Source organism: Marmota flaviventris, chromosome 6, assembly GCF_047511675.1.
Source record: "Marmota flaviventris isolate mMarFla1 chromosome 6, mMarFla1.hap1, whole genome shotgun sequence".
Lineage (NCBI taxonomy): Eukaryota > Metazoa > Chordata > Mammalia > Rodentia > Sciuridae > Marmota > Marmota flaviventris.
The window spans coordinates 134,225,427-134,246,405 of record NC_092503.1 but is presented as its reverse complement, the minus strand read 5'-3'; the positions used below and the strand labels follow the sequence as shown (position 1 = coordinate 134,246,405).

Below are 20,979 nucleotides of genomic sequence, written 5' to 3'. Positions count from 1 at the left end.
AAAACCACAGTGGCTTTTAAATAGCATGAGTAGATTTGCTAACATAGAGCATGGAAGACTTTCTAGTTTAACTCTTTAATAATTAGGTATATAGTTTGTCTCCTTAAAGATAGGGAAGCAAGTTCTTTTCATTTTTACAAGTCAAGCTGAAATATAAGCTTTGACATATGGAAACATTTTGTGATACTTTTACCATATAATCCAAGTTTGAAACATTAGAGACATTACTTTCTCTTCACTTCTGAATCCAACAAGACAATTAAAAAACAGTGGCTAATTGTTTTTCTAAATGTACTTCTTTTTCTATAAATGTACTTCAACAGAGGAGCAGTCTGTTTATTTTAGAATTCAAACAAAATTTGAGGTGGCTTTATAAGAAAAAAGTATTAAAAAGAATAAGATTAGAATTAAAAAGTAACTAAGAGAAGCAGAGATGAAGCAGGAGGATCACAAGTTCAAAGTCAGCCTCAGCAACTTAGTGAAGCCCTAGCAACTTAGGGAGACTCTGTTTCAGAAATTAGAAAGGTCTGGGTATATGGCTCAGTGGTTAAGCACTCCTGGGTTCAATCCCCAGTACTTAGCCACGCCTCACCAAAACAAAAACAAAAACAAAACAAAAAAACAAAACAGAAGCCGAGAAATAGATGTTATCAGGTGTTGAGAATGTGTTCATAGACCATTTGGGCACTGAATCTGACTCAGAATTTTCTGACCAATTAGTCAGAGGAAATACATTGAATTGTATAGGGCTCATAAATGAAATATAACACACACATTTGTATATGCAGACTATTTTGTTTGTGGATTTTTTTTTTCCAGCATAAATCTGCCATCTATGATTAGAGGGTTAAAGCAGAACCTGAAAAATTCCTTTTAAGGAAGAGTTTTAAATTTACTCTTATTTGCATGTCAGAGAATAGCTAATATTTAAATGATGTTCATTTTAGTATCCTAACTGAAAAACAGTGGAATTAGATGTCTTGTATTTGGATTTCACTATAGCAAATTATGTAAGAGTAGAAATCTTAAATGTTTTAGCAGCTATTATTTTGAGGAATTGAGACTCTTGTATTTGAACTGAATGCATTTCCCAAGTAACATAGTCAGTTTATTGTTTTCATTTTACAAACGTGAAAACAGAAGCTGAGACAATCTAAGTGGCCTGTTGGGCAGGGGAGTGTAGGGCAAGATTTTAAGATTTAAGACTGTCTGAGTTCTCGTTTTATGAGTTTGGCTTTGTGACCTTGATCAAGATGTTTAATTTCATGAATCTGTGTTTTTTCCTATCTGTAAAATAGAAATGATGTTAGAACATACATCTTTGGCTTCTTACAAGATGAAAAAACAGGTTAGAAATTTATAGTGATTAGCTTACAGTCAAGGCTCAATGTTTGCTGTGCTATTCTACAATATTTTGTTATCACAATTTTTTTTTTTTTTTTTTTAAAAAGGGGTACCTTCCTCTATGGACTGAGTCCTCATATAGAGGGGTGCCCTTTCTTTTTTTTTTTTTTTTTCTTTTTCTAAAGAGAGAGAGAGAGAGAGAGAGAGAGAGAGAATTTTAATATGTATTTTTCAGTTTTCAGCGGACACAACATCTTTGTTTGTATGTGGTGCTGAGGATCGAACCCGGGCCGCACGCATGCCAGGCGAGCACGCTACCGCTTGAGCCACATCCCCAGCCCTTGTTATCACAATTTTGAATATGAAATTACACTTGTTTTGAAATATTTCTTAGTTCTTCACCTATATAAGCCTGATTTACTATGTTTAAAGCCTTATTCTTCAGTAGTTAATAGCTAAATATTTTATAAAGTGATTTCCCGATGGTCTTTATCATAATCAGAGAGACATAAATCAATAAAATCAAACAAAACTCCCATGTAATTTTTACATCCAGAGTTGACATATTTGGTAGATGTTGCTAGAAACTTCTTTGGAACCTACAGGTGGATTTATTGTGCATAGAAAAATATATATTTTGCCATGTTGTATTCCAAGGCTGAAATTAACTTTTTCTGTGGCTTTTAGACTTCAAATAGTAGCATTTCTGTTTTGCAAATGGTGAAACAGAAATAAAAATGACTTTCCCTTGGCCAAATATCAAAGATATTAATATAAGATTCAGGATGCCCAAGGTCTCACTTTTCTTTTTTTTTTCCTTTTCTGTTTTCATTCAACTATTTTTACCACACAGTTTTGAAGATCAGATGATTGAATATGTGTATTATGTACTATTTTAATAATGTTAAACTATGAATAACTTAGATGGTGTCTGTTGGGTACTTTGCAAAGTATTGCATGTTTGTGCTCCTTCCCAGCAGTGAAAATAATATGACCATTTTTAAAGCCTGTTTAAAAATGTCATCTTGATATAATATCTTTCTACCCATTAAAATGGCCTACATTTTAACTAGATTTTTTTCTTCTTTTTCTAGCCATCCATCAGAAATTAGAGGCTGATGGAACGGAAAAAGTAGAAGGATCCATGACGCAGAAACTGGAGAATGTTCTGAACAGTAAGTTTTGTTCTATGACCTGAAACTATTTATGGGCTTTATAACAAGCTTTAATATAGTTCTTGGACCTGGTTTCACAGGACAGCGTGGTAAGTTGCACTTCAATATTCATTTCTAAATAGTAGTGATTTAATAAACATAAAGGGGAAATAGCAACATTAAAAACAAATGTCCTGTTTTTGTTTTTATTTATGAGAAATCATAATTTGAAAACAAGCCATTTTACTTCTTAAGAAATAAAATTTGCTACCTTAAGACAGATTAGAGTGAAAAGCACTAAGCAGTAGCTGGAATTGTCATTGACCCAAAACCTGAAAACGTATCTTCAAGCATTTGCCAGTGTTTAACACAGATAACCTTACCTATAAGAACAACAGATGCTTAAGGATTGCTAGTTTACACCTTTCATTTCTTTAAAAGGAATTTGGGCAGCTGTCTGTTTAAGAGTGAATCTAACTAAGATATTTTGTAAGAACTGTAGATCCTGGAGAGAATGGTATATGCAAAAATTTGTATCCTGTCCACCTCCTCTTTTCTCCTTTTTATGACATCCTGGGCTCCAGCTACTTATCCTACTGATTTAGAAGAAGCTCATCAGATGAATTAGTCCTTGTTATGTTATTAGTGGCTTAAAATTTTGTTGTCCTGTTTCACACATGTAGTTATCATTTGATATGAAGTGATAATTTGCACAGGAATCTCCTTGCTTTTAAATATAATATAGTATATGATTTCCATATAAAAAATGGGTCAAAAAATTAAGAAACCTTACTTTGGATCTTTAAAGATTCTATGACCACAGGACTGTGATATGAAGCTAACTCTGTCCTTTTAGATTAATTTATTCTCATGAGCAGAATTTGTAGATCCTTTATGTAAAAATCTGTTCACAAACCTGGGGAATTCTTAATAAGAAAGTATTTTTTTGAAAGAAAAGTTTCACTGGGTGTGGTGGTTCTTGCCTGTAAGCCCAGCTAATCAGGAGCCTAAGGCAGGAGGATTACATATCTGAGGCTGGCTTTTGGAATTTAATAAGACCCTGACTCCAAATAAAAAGGGCTACTATATAGTTTGGTGGTAAAAGTGCCCCTGGGTCTAGTCCTTAGTATTTCCAGGAGTTGGGAATGGGGGTTAATTTAATGTCTGCTTTCTTTGGTAGTAGAAATTGAATACTTGAATTTCATTCTAAATCTGTGAATTGACAGCACTTAAAAAATCTTCTCTGATTATTATTGCTATTATTGTTGTTATTTTTTTGTCCTAGATTTTGCCTTGCTTTTGTGTCTGAGAATGAAGTCACCGATTTTGTTAAAATAAGTGTATTTTGAATACTACCCAAATAAATAATGCAGTCAGACATTTTAAGGTTTTGGAAGGATGTTTTATACTCAGGGATATTATTATTTATTTATTTTTTAAGAGAGAGAGAGAGAGAGAATTTTAATATTTATTTTTTTAGTTTTCGGTGGATACAACATCTTTGTTTATATGTTGTGCTGAGGATCGAACCCGGGCCGCATGCAGGCGAGCGCGCTACCGCTTGAGCCACATCCCCAGCCCTCAGGGATATTATTTGCACTATAGAAGTTGTCATCAAACCATGACATTATACAAAAACAAACAAACAAAAAAATGAGATCTCGGGGCTGGAAATATAGTTCAGTTGGTAGAGTATTTGCTTAGAATGCATAAGACCCTGGGTTCAATCCCTGGCCCCACAAAAAAAAAAAAAAAAAAAAAAAAAAAATGAGATCACTAGCATTTAAAAGTATAGCTGACACTAACTAAAGCATTGTGACAGTAGAAGAGGTACTTGTTAACTTTTGTTAGGCTTAACAATGTGTGGTAACAATTTTCTTCTGTTAAGGTATAGTTTGGAAACAATCTTCCCTTGGGAATTCTAGTATAGAAGTTGTAAGAGAAGTTGTTTCATTCTATTCTTTTGAAACTGTGAACCTTTTCTAAAAATGTGTCACATGAATTCTACTGAAGTTTGCTCTTTTGGGATAAAGTTAGGTTTGACTGACATAAATAGTCCCTTCTTTATAAGATCCTCAGGGATTTTTAAAGAAAAAATATTCCTTAAAATATAGTCCTTTATAATAATTTCCTTTTTCCCAGAAACATTCTTTATCAAAGTGATGTTTATGTTTGCTATCTCAGTATAAGGTTTTGCTAATTCAGGTCAGCATAACAAACATTTATTTCACATTAGCTATGTAAAGTCCTGGGCTAAGCCTGCTTAGAAGATGAAGCCCAAAGAGCTGTGGCTCTAATATTGTAAGAGAGTTTTCGGTGCAGACGGGAATATTCTAGATGGCCAAGGATTTAAGTACTGTAAAAACAATGAAAACAGAGAACTGAGATCAAGAAAAATAATTATACAAGTACCATTGAACATTTAATTTCTTTTTAAGAGGACAGAAGGAATAAATGGATAAGGAAGGAATAAATGAGTATGACTACTGTTTAGTTTGCTTAAATAATCACTAATGCTTTTATCTTACATTTCAGAATTGCTAACTTAAATGTAACTTCTTTCTCAAATTTTTAATGCCTTTTTTTCAATGTTGAAAACTTTTTAAAAAATATATTTTTCAGTTGTAGATGGACACAATACCTTTATTTTGTTTATTTATTTTTATGTGGTGCTGAGGATCGAACCCAATGCTTCACACGTGTGAGGCAAGTGCTCTACCGCTGTGCCACAACCTCAGCCCCAATGTTGACAACTTTTATTGGAATTGTTTTTGGTTTTCATTGACATATGCTTTTCATATTTGCCTGAACTTAAAAAAATTTTTTCCTTGATATCAAGCCAGTGATGAATTTTTATTTGTTTACATCAAATTCATTTATCTGCTGGGCATTGTAGTATGTGCCTATAATCCCAGTGACTTGGGTGACTGAGCAACTTAGTGAGACCCTGTCTGAAAATAAAAAATGGAAAGGAATGGGGAGATAGCTCAGTGGTGAAGCACCTCTAGGTTTAGTCCTCAGTACCTGGAGGGCAGGGGCGGGGGGGGGGGGAAGCCACTTAATCTAACTCTATGTTTTTTATCTCTTCCAAAAGTGTAAAACTATAAAATATTACTGTCCAATAGGACTTCTACAATGATGAAACATAGTTATTGAAAACTTCTGATGTGGCTTGAATAACTGAGGAATTGAGTCTATTCTCCCCAAGCTCTGGGGATGAACCCAGGACCTTGTTAAATGCAAGGTATGCACTGTACGACTAAATTATATCTCCAACCCTGAATTTTTAACTTTTATTTAATTTTAGTTAATTTAGCAGTGTTAGATTTCCCCATCATTATGACAAAATGTCTGAGAAAATCAACTTAAAAGGAAGAAAGGTTTATTTTGACTCATGGTTTCAATGCATGGTCAATTGTCTCCATTTTTGGGGGGGCCTGTGGTTAGGCAGGGAGTGCTGATGAAGCAAAGCTACTCACCTCATGATAACTGCAAAGAGAGAGGAAGGGTCCAGGGTCTCCATATCCCCTCAGGGGCACACTTATAATTACCTAACTTCCTCTCACTAGGCCCAACTTCCTAAAGGTTCCACCATCTCCTAGTAGCACCATAGGTAAGTGACCAATTCTTTAGAATATGGGTTTTTAGGGACCATTCAAGATCCAAACTATAGCACCAATTAAGTCTTGTACTGGGGATTGAACCCAGTGGCTCTACCACTGAACTTCACTCCCAGACCTTTTTATTTTTTGTGTGAGGGTCTCACAAAGTTGCCAGGTCTGGACTCAGTCTCCTGAGTCTTTGAGATTACAGCTGTGTAACACCACACCCAGTAGCCTCAGATGGCTAGTAGCTGCTGGATTAGACAGTACAGATATAGATAGTACAATCTGAGTATTTGTAGTTGTTATGATAATAATAGCTGTTTTAGTTAGCTTTCATCACTGTGACCAAATCACCTGGCAGCAACACTTAGAGTAGGAAAAGTTTATTTGACTCACAGTTTTGGAAGTTTTAGTCCTTAGACATTGCTCTAAGCTCCATTGCTCTGGGCCCAAGGTGAGGTAGCACATTATGGAAAAAAGGCTCAGTGGAAGAAAGCTACTTAGCTCATGGTGGGGTCAAGAAGCAGAAAGAGGGAAGGAGAGGGGAGAGGAACCACAGGAAAGATGAACCCTTCTAGGGCACATCCCAGTGACCCACCTTCTCCAGCCATCCCTATAGTCTTATTTTGTTTTACTTTATTTTATTTTTTGCAGTACTGGGATTTCAACCCGGGAGGGGCACTCTACCTACATCTCCAGTCATTTATTTTTTATTTTTTTCCTTTTTGAGACAGGGTGTTGCTAAGTAGCAGAAGCTAGCTTCTAATTCTCTTGTTTAAACCTCTTGCGTTGCTGGGATTCCAGGTGTGCACTGCTGTGCCCAATTCTCCATTTTATTGATGAAAATATTGAAGCACAGAAAATTAAATTAGCTACATAAATTCATACAAGTGAAAAGGCTAGGAACTATAATATTAATGCATAAGTTTGGAGCCAGATTTCTGGATATAATTGCTAGGTTTTGGTGTGCCCAAGTATCAGTTAAATAAACACCCAACACCCAACAACACAGTTCAGATTTCCGTTACTATCGTGTATTCACTGTAACTGTGTGATCAGTCCATAAGATGAAAATGTATCAAACAACAAAACGTGATGATACTGTATGTTAAATTTAAATCCAACGTAAATGGAGTTATGGAAGATGGTGACAGTGGGAATGGCCTTGCTGCTGTTCAAGACTGGAGATGTGTCTTTGGAGGGATTCAGTGAAGGTGATCTTCCTAGTATAACTAAGAGAAGAGCTTGTGAAGAAAAGGAAATGCCCCAAGGGAAGTGATACTTAAAAGCACTCTCAGGGAGATATTACAAAGTGCAAAGGAAAGAAGATAATTTGTCAAAGTGAAAAAGCAAGAACTCTTTTAAGTTCTAAAAAAAAAAGAAAACACTTGAATTTTCATTGTTTCTAATATTTGAAACTGGGTACTAATAAGAAATTAGTTTTACAATTTTTATTTTTTCCTATTCATTTTAATCAGTGGTATGTAAGTTTTAATGTTTAAACAAACATTTTTAGATGTCATAGAAAATTTAAGTTAAATGTGGAGGGCCCTGGGTTCTTTCCCCAGCACTGAGGTAGGGATGAAGGGAGGGATATGTACAGTGGAGTAGGAGGAATATCAGGATGATCATGTGCATCTTAAAAGGAAGCAGGAAATAAGCAAAGGCTGATGAGTGGGAAGCTCAGCAGAGATGGTTACAGATCCTGGAAGGGTTAGCAGCATCAAGGAGAAGATAATGACTTCAGAAAGGAGATGGGATGCTGGATCTGTAATGGCTAATGTGTGGTGGCTATGGGAGAGATGGGGCTTGCTCAACACAATCTCTTTATGCCTTAGTGTGTAGTTTGTCTTTATCCTAAAGACTAATGATGAGTCATTCAAGGAATTTAATAAGGGAATGATGTGATGAGATTTTTAAAAGAGCACTTTGCCATCTGTAGAGGGAGTAATTTAGAGAGAGCTGCACTGGAGGCAGGAAGAGAATCCCAATAGAGTGCATAGCAGTAATGTAAGGGGGATCTTATGAGGACTTCCAACCTAAAAGGTGGGTAAAGTAGAGCCAACAACAGTGAAGAAACATTAAAGAGATAAGGATGGCGGTATTTGGTCATTGGTTTGAGGTAGGAGGTAATAAAAAGGAAGTGGTCAGTGATGGCTTGTTTTCTGGCCTTCTGGAGGAAGGAGGGGAGGTTTGGGCCATGAGAAGGAAAGTAGAGAGGAAAAAAATTGAATTCAATTTATAACATAAATTTATAACATAAAAGTCTCAGATTCTAAGGGTCATACCAGTGAGTATCTTCGTAGCTCTTACCACTGTATCACATGGAACAAGTGGAAGAAATTATGTCAGTTACCTCTACTTTAAAATAGGGGTAAAAATAGTGCCTGTCTTGGAGGGGCATACAAGTTTAATGTAAAGTACATGTAAAGTTAAGATTAGCACCTAGCATAGAGCAAATTCTCAGTGATTAGCTGTCATTATTATATGTCTAGTGAAAATATTTTTAAAGATTAGTCTTAAGTTCACAGACACATTTTGAGATATAGATTTGTGAGTCACCAGCATACAGAAAGAGTGATATGATTGAATAATTTAATTGAAGAACTTTGTATAAAATTAAAATAACCAGATCATGTTGTTAGGAAATTAAGGGATATCTGTAAGAGTCAAGTTTGTAAAAAAGAAACATGTCTACTTAGTGGTTGGGTGGTAAATATTTAACAAGTGACATTTAAAAAAGAAAAAGAAAACCAACCTCAATTTTAGCATTTCCCAAACTTGACTTGAAAAGAAGTTGGGGAGAGCTGTGACTATTTGGCTCTTGAGAGTGTATGAAACTCATCCCCAGGATTCTAGTTGTGTGTCCTTTTTTTAGAGCTGTAGTGGCTGTAACATGGTGTTGTAAACATGCATTAACTATTGTATACAATGTGGTTTGGGTAATATCATTATGTTAGGCAGCTGCTATCTAGTGATTTTCCAGAATCTGTTAAAATGAGATACCTAAAGCAAGTTGTTAGGTCTCTCTCTGTAGTCCTAATTTTGCTATAAATGTAAACATACGTTTTAGGGTTACCTTAATCTTCCTGAGTATCCTAAAGTTTAATTTTTTAGTATCATTTGTTTTTCCTATTCCTGGGATAGATTGTACTGTGGTGGGGGCACTCCTTCATCCTTCTCCGACCCTCACAAGTCCCAGGAATGGGAAAGCACAGATTAAAAATCACTTTTAAGATCTACTGTCTCAAGTGTCTGGACCAAGAAAGGGACTAATAAGGTCACTTTGAAATAAGAGAAAGTAACATGCTTGAAATTTCAAGACACCTTGGAATTACAGGACTAGATTTTCTAGATTACAGGAGTTCCTGGGACAATTAAATATTTTTTTTTTTGTGTGTATTATGGATAGATCAGTTGGTAGGTCTGAGTATGAGGTTAGTATACAGTGGGAAAGTGACTTTTCTTTTCATGTTACTCTGTGGAAAATGTTTACTGTTCCATGAACCCAACCATAATTGTGGCATTTGGCATGTTGTTGCAACAGCATTGCTATTAATTCTTGGGAATTGTGTGTAACTGAGATAGTGATGGTTACAGTCCAAGTTAGCTGGTGTTGACATCATCTCTGGGTGAGGAGAAAGATCTTTTCAGGTCTAGGATCAAAGCTTCTTCTTTGATTTGTAAGGCCAAAGTCATGGTTCTCACGACCATCCGATTCTGTTAAGTTTTGTTTTGTGGTCACACACTGGATACTTAAATCCCTGCCTTAAAATTAGGTATTCTTGGTGTGAGAACGTGGAGTGAGGTGTGAGGTGTGTGTGGGTCAGCATACATGGGGGATATTTATTGGATGTCTGTGGATGTCCTACTGATGGTCTTATCTGTAACAACAGCCCAAAGATGAAGATCCCTCCCCCTTTAAAAATATTTATTTTTTAGTTTAGGTAGACACAATATCTTTATTTTATATTTATGTGGTGCTGAGGATTGAACTCAGTGCCTCATGCATGGTAGGTGAGTACTCTGCCACTGAGCCATAACCCCAGCCCCAGTGCCCTTTTTGTGTAGTAGTTTTGTTTTCTTATTAGTAGCCCTAGGGAAGAAAGACAGTGCATTTTGTGACCTGCTGGTGATTTTTATCTGCTGTACAAATCTTGATTTCACTGTTCTCCTGTATTTTGTTACTGGATGTATCATTTAGTTATTAGAGTCATGAACTACTGTTTTATTGTTAATGCAGTAAAGTTCACAGCAGAATAATATTTATTGAAAAGTTATCTATATAATTTCTTAGTATCATACAAATTAAAATCCTTCATATAAATGCATATATTTCCATATAAATTATAATTTTATAGTTTAGAATTTCTGTCTATAAACTTTTCTGTATACAATATTTTAATTTTATTTTATTATAAGTAGCTTTTCTTCATATTCTTGTTCTCATATTTTTTAGGGATTAAAATTAATTATTAGTTGCTAATATTTTATTACTTTAAAAATAAGATGAGAAAAATCCAATTTTGAACTCTTTACCCTGTTTGTTCCAAATTCTTTCATTTTCATTGAACAGAAAAGAAGCTTAATTACTTAATGTCTAAACTTCACATATAAGTAAGTAACCTTTTAAAAAAGATTAATTTCCACTTGGATATCTATTCATTTATGAGACCTCAACTCGTGTTTATATTTTTAGAATGATAAGCAAATACTTTAGAATAATTTTCCTTGAAGAAAGAAAGTTTTAACCCTAATCAGATTTCAGATATTCATTTAGCCTCTATTATGTGGTTTGGTGGCAAGAAGAAAATGTATTTTTCTTCATCTTATAGTAGAAATTTAGCAGTCTACATTAAATAGCATGTGGTGAAAACAGTTATCTTGACCAAACAAAGTTTTTATATCAGGCCTTTAAAATCTCAACAGAATTTAAACATTATTTAGATAAAACAATCATGTTACAAAGACGACTTTTAACACGATCAGGCCACCCACAGTGTGGACCAGAGGATATGGCATGCAAGCCACCCAGTGAGACTGAGGTAATTTTTTCATCTTTGCTTAAAGTATAGTCACTAGACCAGATAATGTAGAAACTTTTTACAAGCAGCGATCAAACAGCCAAAAACAGTTTATCCTTTCTCTCCCCTTTCCTTGTGGCTAATTAAAAATAATTCACAAGTTGCAAAATTTAAACAATTTTTTGTACTTGCAAATTTTACTTTAGATAAAGCAGCTCTTTCATTACAGTGACCCATATAATTTGACATCTTTTAGGAAAAAAATTATGAAATATTCTTGTATAACTTTATAAGAATTAGCTGATTTAAGAAATATTTATACTATGTTAAAGTTTGTCATTTTAAATTGTGTATATAATTTTCTGTGTCTGCTACATAAGGAGATAATTCTATCAAGAAATAGGATTAGTTTTAAAATTACTTCTTTTGAACAACTTTTCTGAAAATGATTTTCCTTGTTTTGTTTATCGCCCCATATGTAGATGCTGAATCCATAGAATTTCAGTAGTGTGCATGTATATCTGCACACATCTGTATGTTTGTTTTACTTTTTTTGTCTGAAGTAATGATATAACTTAAGGGCCATAATTGCAATAACATTTAAAAGAGTAACTAAAATAAATACAGGTTCATGTGGGAGAATTTATTTGGGCATGGAAAGTATAGTTGTTTTTAATTGGGTACCATTTTTCACATATGAAAAGACTTAGCAGGCAAAATGGAAATTTTATTTTAGCAAACTATAAAAGATCTCCAATATAGCTAACTTAAAAAAAATAGTTTATTGCATTTAACTGTAAAGTTTCGATAGCTGTCTCAGACTTTGTTTCTAGTGCTCAGTTACACATTTTGTGATTCAAATTAGCTTTTATTTAAGTTTCTTTTTCTCCTTTAAAAATAGGAGCAAGTAATACTGCGGACACGTTATTTCAAGAAGTATTAGGTCGAAAGGACAAGGCAGATTCTACTAGGAATGCACTCAATGTACTTCAGCGATTTAAGTTTCTCTTCAATCTTCCTCTGAATATTGAAAGGAATATTCAAAAGGTAGAGAAAATATTTGTGTACTAACAGTTATAAATGTTATAAGTTTTAAAGGTTTGTTAATACATTTTTAATATTAACCAAATGTCTTCGTTATGCTTTATTGATGGTCTCCAAAATGTTTCTTTATTTTAAAGGGTGACTATGATGTGGTTATTAATGATTATGAAAAGGCCAAGTCACTCTTTGGGAAAACGGAGGTGCAAGTTTTCAAGAAATGTAAGATTTGTTTATTACTTCTACATCTTCTACTTTCCTTTTACAGGAAGAATGAGGAATGTGTTCTGTAAAGAATGTTACATGCATTTTAGATTTTGTTTATATGGTGTTCTCTTTAAAATGTAAAACAATTACTTCAAAAATAACATGATTTTCTTCCTGAGATGCAGTGAAAATGAGCACTCGTGACGATGGGTTATTCTTGGACATTCTTTGCTGCTAGTCACAGTGCTCTTAAAACTCTTTCTTATCAGAAAGAAGCAAAGACAGGTATTTTATAGACATAAATCTGCATTTCGATTTTTTTTTCCTTTGGAGAGAACAATCTATATGAATTCTAATTCTTTTTTAGAGCAAACCCAACATCTTTTGAAATTATTTCTAATACTGGATTTACAGAGTATAAGAAAAGCTTAAAATGCCCCATGTTTAAACTCCCATCAATTAGAAATATTATAGGGTTTACTAAAAATGAAATATGTAAGAATTCAGAAATCATAATTTTATTTCTTTTCTGTGGTAAAATTTATATTTACTTAAATGCACAGACCTTACAAGTTATAGGTCATTTATTTCTAACAAAAATACATGCCCACGTACACACTCAAGATGGTGTTTTGATCACTTCCAAAGGTCCCTGTACTTCTTCTTAGTCAAAAGGAACCATCTGCTTTCTGAAATTTGATTTTAAATTTTAATTCTGCGAATCTTGTGTATTCTTTTTAAAAATAGATTATGCTGAAGTAGAAACACGAATAGAAGCTTTACAAGAATTACTTCTGGATAAATTGCTTGAGACACCATCAACCTTACATGACCAAAAACGCTATATAAGGTAAAACTTTTGCAAGAATTCTGAGGAATCACCTTTATCTGTTTTGGTATTGGATGTGTCAGGTAACCCTTAACACTGATTTGGGGGAAATTAGTAGACTGCTGATAAAATGGTAAAAGAGAAGCCAAATAGCAGAAATTTAGGGTTTTTGGTATAGGACACCAAAATTCTTTTGAATACCAATAAATTGGGAGTAGTTACATAGTATTTACTTTCTAAAGCTAGAAAATCCTGCCAGTTTGGCAAAGGAACAGTAGCCCTATTGCTTAGTCACCTCTTCCTCCTGTGGGTTACCTAACTTTGTGGGATGGTGTGGTGCCACACCCTGTGAATACCATAGTTCATGAAGTAGGGGCTCTCTGTATGGTTTAAAGAGAATAATACTGTCTTACGCTGTGTGAGAAATTATTCATGCCATAGGAGTGTCCCATGGCTCAATAGTGAAGAAAGTTCTGGAAAGTTTTGCCCTTGAGTATCTATCTGATTTACAAGCCTTTAATGGTCAATAAGATAAATATTGTTACTAAATAGAAATACTTTTTTAAAAATAGCAATAATATTAAAAGAGGTGGACTTCATAGGATATGAAGAGTCTTCAGGAAGAAGCAGTATCTCATGATGGAACTAGCTGTTCATTATAGTTAACTATAGGCATATATGCATTTGGCTGTGATTATCATGTGATCATTGAAAATACTCTGCAGGCATAGGAGAAGGATCTGTTCTAAAAGCTTCTGTGTGTGCAGTTGTGGAGGGTCCAAGAGTTTACACTCAGACCTTGTCCTGATGATGAGGGAAACTGGGAGCACGAGCCACTGCATTGGTACACACTAGTTTTGTCTAGTTGGAAGGTGAGGAGAGGCTTGGGGAATAGGACAGAATGAGCAGTAAAGTCAGTTGCTGCCACTGCAGAAAGTGTACCCTGTGCCTGAGCACTGCCCTGGGTGCATTCTGTGTTTCCTCTCTTAGCAAAGGGTACTTGCATTGTGCCTGTTACACAGGTGAAGAAAGCAAAGCTTGCCCAGCACACACAGCTAGTAGGATTACTTCTACTGTTGGTCTGGTTCAAAGCCTATCCTGGCTTTTCTCCGTGTTGTCTCCTTAAGGAAAGAATGTCTACAGCAGACTTTTCTGGCTCATAGAACTGTATAAATTTAAAGCTGGAAATAAACTACATGTTAGTTATCCAATTGTTTTATTTTCTACATATAAAATATAATTTTGGTAAGGTGGAGTGTGTTGTCCAGGACACATTGATGAGGAACAGGTGCCCCGATTCTTCCTTGCTCTGTTCCCCTCTGCTCCTTTACAGATTTTTCTCTATAGATTCACCTAGCAGTTCATTTGTTATGTTAAATTTGCCTGCAGTAATATGTGAGACTTTACCGAGTATAAAATTTCTTTATAGGTAAATTACTGTCTGTATGGATAATGGCCAGTTCATATGATCAGGTTTTTTATTCCTGAACATCATTTAAAAGATGGTAGGGTCAGAAGAGATGTCTTTAGATGGCCTATTTTGCTGCTTTCTTCCCCTTTCATTTTAAAGGAAAAACAACAAGGATGTCAACAATGGTTGAGTTGTTTTCATCATTATTTTATTTCTGATGCTTTGAGAAGACACTAAGCAATTTGATTACTTTTTTCTAATTAAAATTTTAGCCATTAATAAGTAGAAAATAAGATCAGAACCAGATCAAGTATCTGTTGGGTTTTAAAAACTATGGTGATAGACACTGAGAGCACAAGGTGGGAATGGAAACAGCTTTATTATTAACAAAAATAACAGAGTGTTAGTATTCTGTGATCCATTTTATGCATAGTAGAAGTGAAAATCAGATTACTTGCTGTGGTGTCTTACTCTTTATTCATTATTTTATCAAATGTAAATCTTCATGATTAGTTTTACTTCTCATTCTGTCTTGATCTGGTAGAGAACTTGTTAACTTTAACAAGAACCAAGCTCCATTTACTCCTTTCCATCTAAGTGTGACCCTGTTTCTGATAATTTGTAAAAATCGGAATATAGAATTTAAAATTTTTACTCTTAAATGTGAAAATTATTAAGCCTATGTCCATCATTTTTGGAATGTTTTCCCTCAAAAGCCTTCATAAAAAATATTCTTTAATGTGTAGTTTTAAACATCATAATTCTAAACAAAGATCTTTATAAGGAAACTATTAGTTTTAAGCTTCATACTAAAAGAAGAAACTTATTGGAAGAGGATGGAATAAGCTGAATTGAACTGAACTGATCTGAGTTTTGCAGAAATATTTGGAGGCATAGCAAACCTATTTAGTAAGCTTGTTGAAATCAGTTACTCCCAGCAAGAAAGAAGCGCGTGTTCTTTGGGAAGAGTAGACACAATATATTATTTGTTATATTTGCATTACAGATAATAAAATAGGAAAGTCTTGTGTGAGAGGAAGAATCAGATTGGTTTTTGAAAGCTTTGGAAGGAATTCCCTATGCTAAGCTAAATTTAATTTGTTAGATTATTAGGAGATTATTCTCAGATAAAGAGACTTAGGTGATGTCTTTTTATTTTAATATATATATTTTTAGTTGTAGATGGACAAATACCTTTATTTTGTTTTGTTTTATTTTTATGTGGTGCTGAGGACCAAACCCAGGGCCCCTCACGTGCTGGCAAGTGCTCAACCACTGAGCCACAACCTCAGCTCTTAGGTGGTATCTTAATATTAGTAAAATTCTTCCTTTTAATTGACTTGTGTCTTTGTCAACTCTGACACATCGCCTGTTTGAAACCTACCCACAGTCATCAGGAGGAGAAGGGCAGGAAGCCTGTCAAGTGCAGTGTGATCCATGCTGTGAAATGGCCCTCTGTAGATGATCAAATGCCTAGACATTCTCAGAAACAGGAATCCAATAGCTAGTGGAGGTTGGGGTTGTTGTGGATAGTTTCTCAATATGATGTCATGTTTCTTCTCAACATCTTCTTTGCTAACTTATGAAAATTATGAAATTGATTTGTTTCTCCTCTAATTAGCTGCTAATTGAGATGTCTGAGTAATGAGTACTGGCTACTGAAAAAATTGGGAGGGAGCATCAGGCATGAGTGATTGAGATTTGGCTAGAGGTCACAGCTTGTAGTTATTAATGAATATTTATCATTGACCAAAAATCTTTAACCACAAGACAAAGGATAGCCTATTATTTAAGAATAATTTTAAGACAATAAATTTATTCGAATATGCTTTTTGATTTGATTTAATTGGTTTTTAACTTGTTGTATTCATACATTTTGTGAAGTATGAATGCCTTATCTTGAATACTATTTGATAGAAATTTTTTAACTGTAATATATTTAAAGTGTCTATATGGATTTGCGTATTTTATACACAGAGACATAAAATATTTTAAAAACTTTTAAAATAAGAAACTATCCATATATATTCTAGAGAAACATTTTCTCAGTGATGAATTAGTTTGTTACCAAATTGCTTCATGTTGAGAAAGCAGTCTTGTTTTAGCTCTTAATAAGCTGTGTTACACTGCCATCTGGTGGCTGTAACAGTTGCAGTTCTTTAACCAGTGTTCTTGGCTTGCCCCGGGTCTTTCATGTAATGATTTCAAACAGAGTAGGCATAGTCTGAGAACTAAATGTAGATTATTAGATGTAAAGGAAAAGCCTCACCATGTCAATAGGATCACTTTGTCTTTGTCAAGTTGTCTTTGTCTTTTTAGTTATCTTTATACAAAGAGCCAATTAAAAATTACAGTTCTGTTATTATTGCATGAAAAGAAATTTGATCTTGTTTGCAAATTAGATACTTAATATAATATTGACAAATGCTTTACTCATTAATACAATTTTAGTTTTTCTTAAAAAAAAAAAAGGTACTGATTTTAAAATATGCTTGATTTTCTTTTTGCGCTCACTTATAACAGAAAAAGCCATGGGCTTGCTTTTTTTTAAGGTATCTGTCTGACCTTCATGCTCCTGGTGACCCTGCCTGGCAATGCATTGGAGCCCAGCACAAGTGGATCCTTCAGCTCATGCACAACTGCAAGGAAGGCTATGTGAAAGACCTGAAAGGCAAGGGTTTCTTTTCTGATGTATATGCTATTCCTTTATATCACTTTAATATTCTTTGGGAATGCTTAATGATTAAGGGAATGATTACCTATTTTTCTTGGTATCTGTACCTGTCCCGTTGGTGTTGCTATTGTTAACCCCTCTCCGCTTTTTAACATTGTACTTACGAGCTGGAAACAGAGGGAAGGGTGAAAACTTTTTTAATATGTTTGCTTTTGTGACCAGTTAACAGGATTGACAAGAGTTTGTTGTAAGGAACATTTAAAATTTCATTGGAGTCAGCATGATGCTCTAGAAATGACAGTAATTCTTGATAAATGTTAGTCTTGCTAATTGTTTCATCAGATATATGCTGATCTATACTGCATACCAGACAAATTCCAATTACTAAATAGATAGTGATGAATAAGACCCAAGCCATGTCTCATTGAATTCACAGGAGGGAAAAGTCATTAAACCTGTAACAATAAAAACATTGAGACAAATGATAAAAAGGAAAACAAAAGGTATTCTGTGGGGGAGTAACTGAGGAAAGTGCTTTAGATGACTGGTTTGGGAAAGTATCTCTGGAATGCTTCATTTTAGCTAAGAATTGGAAGTGGCTTATCAGGCAGACTCCACCCAGCCTGAGAAAGGGAACCACTTGAGCAAAGGCCCTCAGGTGAGTTTGAAGAGACAAGTTAAACCTGCATGAAATTGTTTTCATGAAGGTTTATTGACTTATTTGTATAATCCTGGCATTCAACAAATATTAATATATTGAATGTCTACCATGCTCCCAGATACTGTGGGTGGCCAGTATAACTGACAAGGGGCTGATTCATACAGGTTTACAACATCATGGAAGAGACATTCTGGTTGGCTATAAGGATACTGTGTACTATGTCATATTTTAAGATTGGGGTAGTGTTTAATGCTGTCATAGCACTTAGGAACAGAACCTAATTTAGGGTTTTGGGGTCAGGGAAATAATATTCTAAGATATGAAAGAAATTCATTGACTCTGAGGTCTAAAGGCTACCTGTGTTGATGATTTCAAGTAGAAGAAGAAAGAGTTAAAGATCATTCCAGGAAGAGTACTAGGTTTGGAGCAAGGGAAAGCCACTGAATTTTGTATGCCTGGAGCAAGAAAGTGATTAGAATTGGAGGAACTGAGACTGGAATTAGGACACACCAGATAATGGACTTTGTTAGCTGCTTTGAGTGGTTTGGCAGTAGGGAGACATTGAAAGACTTTAAAAGGTGAAAGACATGATTAAACTTATTTTTAAAGAGAGGATGACTCTGGCTTTCATATACAGAATCAATGAGAGGGAATAAGCCCCAAGCAGGGAAGCTGGTTAGAAGCTAGTATGATAATTCTGGCATCTGACCTAGCATGGAAGTGTTGGAAATGTGAAGTGTGTAGATTACAGGGCTATTTAGAAAGTAGATAGATATGACTAGGTACTGGAAGAATGAGGAAGAGGAGGAGGGGATGAAGGATGACTCTCAGGCATCTGATTGTGGTAATTTACTAGTATGATGGTATTATTGAGTTAAGGGACTTAGAGGAAAAATGTGATTTTTTCCCTCCTTTCATTTGGATAGGTGGATTTGGAATTGTTTGACATGCAAGTAGAGATACCCAGAAGGTATTTGTACTTAAAGGAGCCAGAGATTTGGGTATGGTTGCACATGGATGATTCTTAGGAGTTGATGCACTCATTCAAAAAGATAAAAGAGAAGAAAACCAAGAATGGAATCCTGAGGAGCTAGTAGAAGAGAAACCTGGACAGGAGATGATGACAGGTTGGTTATCAGGACAAGATGGAAAAAGGAAGGCCTACAGCCACAAAACCAAAAGGAGGGAGTTATTGAAGTTTTTAAATTGAAGTGGAAAGTAAGAGTGAAATGTCCTCTAGATTGGGCACCAAGGCTGCTGTTGGTGACCTTGGCAAATATATTGTCAGTGGCCTGAACTCCTGAGTAGATGACGTAAAATGAGGAGTTGTAGTGATCATCAGGTCCCAGAAGAGTTAGGTGAAATGACATGAGAACAATCCTGGCCCAGAAAGATGATAACAGTTGTTGCCTATATTTATTTATAGCATAATTTTGTCATGAATTGTTTGGCTTGGATTTGAGTACTTACCAGTTTTGATTCTTGTTCTTTTTTATGTTTGATATTTCAAAAAACACGAATATCTCTCTGTTGATGCCATATCAATATTTCTATTGATATCATTAATTATTTTACATTTGTAGCAAGGGAAAATGATAGCAAATAAGACACAGAGACCTTAGTCTTTGGGAATACTTAAGATTGTCTTAACATACTAATTTCTCTGTTGATTTAACTAGTAATTTTTTAGTCTACTTGTTTAGTAGGCTTTCAATCTTAACTACACATCAGAATTCCTAGATTTCCAGAATCCGACACCCATCAATTCCATACCAATTGTATTAGATTCTGGAGGTGAGACCAGGTGGCAGTATTTTTCAAGCTTCCAGGTGAGTCAGCTGCAGCCAGGGTTGATCATTGGTGCATTTACTGTTTGTTGTTCTGGGGGCTAGAAGTGCTGTGGTGAGAAGGCTTCTTAGATCTTGGAGTTTGGTGGGATAGATGTATGATTTTTGAAATCATATAAGTATGTGTTTAATTATAATTGTAAAAAGGATTATGAAGTGTAGAGTGCAGAATTTTATGAAATCATATTACAAGGATACACAGACTGGCTTGGGGAAAGTACAAAGAAGTGTCCTAGAGAAGGTGATACCTCAGTTGAACCCAAATGATGACTGTCTGCTATCTAGATTGGTGTGGGGAACTATTACAGACTTGTAATACATCTCAGTAAATGCTATCCTTCTCCATCAAAGTTGGTGGTAAATATGGTGGCCATGTTCAAAGGATACACACAAAATATGTGGTCTGACAAAAAAATTTTCCTACTTACGCATATAGGAAACAATCTGAACTCAAAATTTGGTATGAAAATATCAGAATTTCTGGGATCTGATTTTATTCTATAAATTTCATGATAATACAGGATAGATTTCCCAAATGAATTAGTAAATTTTTGTTATACTTTAATTTTCTTCAGATGTTCATGTGCAACAGTGCCCTTTTTCATTGTCAGTAAATGCTACTAATAGAAATAATTTAGGTAATCCTAATATATAAGAACCTTTTAATTGGAAGAGTAGTATGGTCTTTTGTGTTCAGGTCAGAAGTAATTTAATTGTTTCATTTTAGAGAATCTCAAAACTCTCCTTGTATATGTTTTGCATGGTGCTGAGAACTGGGTTCAGGGCCTTGCACATGCTAGGTAAGTGCTGTACTGCTGGCCCATACCCCTAGCCTCCCAAGCATATTTAAAAGCAAGAAAGACAATAGAATAATTTTCCATGAACCCACCATAACTTCAATAGTTGTGAGCTCTCCCATTTTGGATTATGTTGAAGTGGGTTACATCATTTCATTCATAGCTAATTCAATGTACTTTTCAGAGATAAGGAGTCTTTTAAAAATTATCATCGTACTTGAAATATCAATAATTTATTATCAAATATTCATTTAATTTTTAAACTCATAAACAGTTTAATTTCACCTCTATCTTTTTTTGTAAATTTTTAATTTGTTGTTCTTACTTATACATGACGGTAGAATGTATTTTGACATATATACATATATAGATTATAATTTCCCAT

General features: G+C 34.6%; 1 protein-coding gene across 2 annotated transcripts in view; it reads left to right on the top strand.

Annotated features, from left to right (window-relative positions):
* The window catches only part of Exoc2 (exocyst complex component 2), a 198,084-nt gene that overhangs the window by 70,359 nt on the left and 106,746 nt on the right, over window positions 1–20,979 (top strand). For both annotated transcript variants that reach the window (XM_027954808.2, XM_071613618.1), the window contains exons 7-11: window positions 2,439–2,519; window positions 12,029–12,174; window positions 12,309–12,390; window positions 13,123–13,225; window positions 17,168–17,286. In XM_027954808.2, the coding sequence (XP_027810609.1) occupies window positions 2,439–2,519; window positions 12,029–12,174; window positions 12,309–12,390; window positions 13,123–13,225; window positions 17,168–17,286 (531 nt within the window). The remainder of the gene's footprint in view (window positions 1–2,438; window positions 2,520–12,028; window positions 12,175–12,308; window positions 12,391–13,122; window positions 13,226–17,167; window positions 17,287–20,979) is intronic.